Source organism: Octodon degus, unplaced genomic scaffold (genome assembly GCF_000260255.1).
Source record: "Octodon degus isolate 3935 unplaced genomic scaffold, OctDeg1.0 scaffold00033, whole genome shotgun sequence".
In the NCBI taxonomy this organism is placed as follows: domain Eukaryota; kingdom Metazoa; phylum Chordata; class Mammalia; order Rodentia; family Octodontidae; genus Octodon; species Octodon degus.
In genome coordinates, this window is record NW_004524609.1 from 2,134,782 (window position 1) to 2,138,720 (window position 3,939).

A 3,939-nucleotide genomic window follows, 5' to 3' on the forward strand; every position below is an offset into this window, starting at 1 on the left:
CTCTCTCTCTCTCTCTCTCTCTCTCTCTCTCTCTCTTTCTTCTTTTTTTTTGTGGTACCAGGGACCAAACTCAGGACCTTGCACTTGCCAGGCAGGCACTTGCCAGGCTAGAGCATTTCTTAAAATCTTTTTTTTCTTCGGTGGCAGGGGATTGCATACCAAGCACCACATTCAGGACCTCGTGCTTGCCAGGCAGGCGCTGCACTGCTGAAAATCTTAATCTGTACTTTTACTTTGTGGTTTGTGACTCATAGGTCTTGCTGGAAGTTCAGATTCTTTAAAAACATGGATTTCAAGATTATTATGGATTTAAAGGGTGCCTTACAAAGAATGATCAAATGAAGGTGGAGGGGGCAACACAGACTCCCGGCAGTCCCGGAGGCTGAGGCAGGAGCACCACAAGTTTGAGCCTACTCTAAGTGACTTAGGCAAGACTCAGTGACTTAGCAAGACTCTCTCAAGATGAAGAATAAAAAAGGCTGAAGAGGGAGGGAATGAGGGAGGGAGGGAGGGAGAGATCAAACTGAAAAGCACCTCGGCCTCTGACTGGGCTTCCAACATCATTGTTGCCATTTTTCAATTCTCCCGAAAGGTTTTTGTTTTAAAATGGGCTAGTCAGGGCCAGAGAGATGGCTCAGTAGAATAAGTGCTTCCCTGGCAAGCGCAAGGGTCTGAGTTCAATCCCTGGTTCCGCAAAAAATAAAATTAAATTAAAAATAAAGAAAAAGAAACTAAGAAATTAAATAAATAAATAAACAAACAAAGCGGGCTAGTCAATTTCTGGCCCCCCGTTTTGGAGCTAGAGCAGTGAGCTCACTATGTAGCCCCAGCTGACCTCAAGCTCAGGGCCATCCTCCCGCCTCAGCCTTTTGTGCCGACATTACAGAGCACGTGACAGGACCACCCTGCTGGCCTGGCTTCCTGTTTACCTCATATATGAATCAGGAGATGATTAAGAGGTGTGGCGACTTTGGGGAAAACGTACAACAGTATTTAGGGAATCCTCTTTCCATGTATTTGGAGTATGCAGAGAGGAAAATTGGGGGCAGTAAAACCATTCAGAATGGATCTATTTATGTATATTGGATATATATATTCAAAACACTCCCTTCGTAGGGAGCGTCCCCCAGATGGATGCGCCTCTGGGCTAAGTCCCTAGCAGGCTCCTACGGTGCTGTCTCAGGTCCGCCATCCGCATCACCAAAGCTGTGTGAGAGCCAGTCGTGAGTAGGGCAGCTCTCCCCGCCTGAGCACCCAGGTCTGTGCCCTACACCACTACCATTAAACCTTCAGATAACCCCCAAAGCAGGGTTTTTTGAAATTCTACTTTACAGAAGAGTCAACTGAGGCCAGAGGGGTTCGCCAGAGCAAGAGTCCGCGTCTTGCTCCCTCCATTCAATCTCCAACCCTGTCTCTGGCCCTACACCTTCCTCCGACCCTTACTTTCCCATGGTGCTATGGCTGTAAATCATTAATTTTCTAAGAACAAGTCTTTGCTTGGTCCAAAAATTGTCCACCCAGGGTTCTTATAATTTTATAGAAAAAGATGAGGGTGGGGAAAAATATAAAATTATAATTAGAAGCCTCTGGCTAACAAAGACCGCCCAAAACTAAAGATAGAAGCATCTTGGCATAGGACTGTGTATGCCGAAAGGGCACCGTGAGCCTTCCAATGGCATTCAGAATGGTGCCTAGCAGAAAGGAAGATGGGTCCTGATTCCATCTTCTCAGTGCTCCCTGTGCCCTTTAGTCTTAGTGGTAGTGGTTTTGTTAGCCCAAAGAAAGCCTCCCATTGAGAATCCCCCAGTGTGGGCTCGCCAGGTCAGGGCAGTGGGGGCAGCTGCCCAGAGGGACCCAGAAGTGCCAGTTCCTCAGAGGCTGCCCTTTCCCAGCCCAGAGCTGCTGGGACAGCTGATGGGATGCCCAGCTGAGGGACTCCCTGGTTGTGGGTCAGGGAAGGGGAACTGATGTCACACCTTCTCCCTGCCCCACAGTGTTTCCGAATCCAGGGTGAGGACCCCCAGGACCGGGTGAAGTGGTCAGAGGCACAGTTTTCCTGTGAACAGCAAGAGGCCCAGCTGGTCACCATTGCAAATCCCTTAGAACAAGGTAGAGTCAGCTGGGGGCAGCCCCTGTTCTTACACACAGCTCCCCTATGCAGCCAAAGCACAGCAGGCACAAGCAGCCTCCTCACTCACCTTTTTTCGGGGGGGACTATAGCATTCATCACTGCCAGCCTACCCAATGTGACCTTTGACCTTTGGATTGGCTTGCACGCCTCCCAGAGAGACTTCCAGTGGGTGGAGCAGGAGCCTGTGCTGTATACCAACTGGGCACCCGGGGAACCCTCTGGGCCCAGCCCAGCTCCCAGTGGCAACAGACCGGTGAGGACCCCACTGCACCCCCTGCTCCCCACTGCCCTCCTCTGTGCTGCTGCCTTTACCGCTGTTCTCCCATGCCAGTCTTTGCTATCTTTTGGGGGCAGCTGCCAGGGCCCCCCTGAGCCCCCCTTTTTCCTCAGACCAGCTGTGCAGTGGTTCTGCACAGCCCTGCAGCACACTTCGCTGGCCGGTGGGACGATCGAAGCTGTGCAGAGGAAACACACGGCTTCATCTGCCAGAAGGGCACAGGTAGCTGCTGTGAGAGACTTGGAAAGGCAGCAGTGGGCCGCCTGCGACAGTGCTGGGGGCCGTGGGGTCACCCTGAGTGGTGTTTGCTTGGGAAGCAAATGGGTGGAAAGGTTGGGGACCAGTGAGACGGCAGGGCATGAGCACTGACCTCCCTGGTCTCAGGAGCAGGAGGGGGCACAAAGCGTTGCCCAGTGGGCATATCCGGAGGCCCAGGCTCCAGCTTCCGCCCCAGGGCATTAGCAAACACTTCATACTGACAGAACAGTAGTTGACACTTAGCCAGGGCTTGCCATTTGTGCCAAGCACCGTGAAGACTGGGCCTTTGCCTGCTGCTCAGGAACTGAGGGAGGTGGGCAGAGCCCACCGGAGCCCTCTCCCCTTCCTGCAGACCCTGCCCTGAGTCCGTCCCCAGCGGCCCTGCCACCTGCCCCAGGCACTGAGCTCTCCTACCTCAACGGCACCTTCCGGCTGCTGCAGAAGCCACTCCGCTGGCACGATGCCCTGCTGCTGTGCGAGAGCCGCAACGCTAGCCTGGCCCGCGTGCCCGACCCCTACACCCAGGCCTTCCTGACGCAGGCTGCCCGAGGACTGCGGGCGCCGCTGTGGATCGGGCTGGCCAGTCCGGAGGTGGGTTTCCAGAGCGCTGGCCCTGGCGTGCCTCCCACCCAAGTGCTGCCTTGATTTCCCTCCCTGGCCCCCTGGCCCCCTGGCCCCTGCCTTGTCTGCCCCCACCCTGACTGTCCCCTTCTCCCACGACGACACCTTGTGCCCAGAGCTCCAAGAGGTATGCCTGGGTCTCGGAGGAACCTCTGAGCTACGTGAGCTGGCGGGATGGCGAGCCCCAGCAGGCAGGGGGCTGTGCTTATGTGGATGTGGATGGGGCCTGGCGCACCACCAGCTGTGACACCAAGCTGCAGGGGGCCGTGTGCGGGGTTGGCGGTGAGTGCCATCTGCAGGATCGAACCCACATCAAGGTATCGGTGGTCCCGGGAGGATCCGGGCCACTTCCTCAGTGCCGCACCCCCGCAGGGACCCCGCCTCCTCGGAGAGCGAGCGCCAGTGGCAGCTGTCCCCAGACCCTGGCTGACTCCGCCTGGATCCCCTTCAGGGAGCACTGCTACGCCTTCCACCCGGAGCTGCGGCTAGGCCGCCAGGAGGCGCTGCGGCGCTGCCAGAGAGGTAGAGGGTTGTCGGAGCTCCAGGCGTTTCCAGGGCAGCCTCCTGGCAGCACGCAGCCGGGCAGCGGGCCCTTGCCGCCCCACCCAGTGGTGATACTGCCAACCACCCCGGCACTAATGCGCAGGAACCT

At 56.2% G+C, this 3,939-nt stretch overlaps 1 protein-coding gene across 1 annotated transcript in view; it reads left to right on the forward strand.

Annotated features, from left to right (window-relative positions):
* Mrc2 (mannose receptor C type 2) overlaps nt 1–3,939 on the forward strand; it is a 55,009-nt gene that overhangs the window by 49,153 nt on the left and 1,917 nt on the right. The window contains exons 21-26 of the mRNA XM_023714008.1: nt 1,995–2,109; nt 2,221–2,384; nt 2,522–2,630; nt 3,019–3,257; nt 3,404–3,569; nt 3,660–3,809. Of these exons, the coding sequence (XP_023569776.1) occupies nt 1,995–2,109; nt 2,221–2,384; nt 2,522–2,630; nt 3,019–3,257; nt 3,404–3,569; nt 3,660–3,809 (943 nt within the window). The remainder of the gene's footprint in view (nt 1–1,994; nt 2,110–2,220; nt 2,385–2,521; nt 2,631–3,018; nt 3,258–3,403; nt 3,570–3,659; nt 3,810–3,939) is intronic.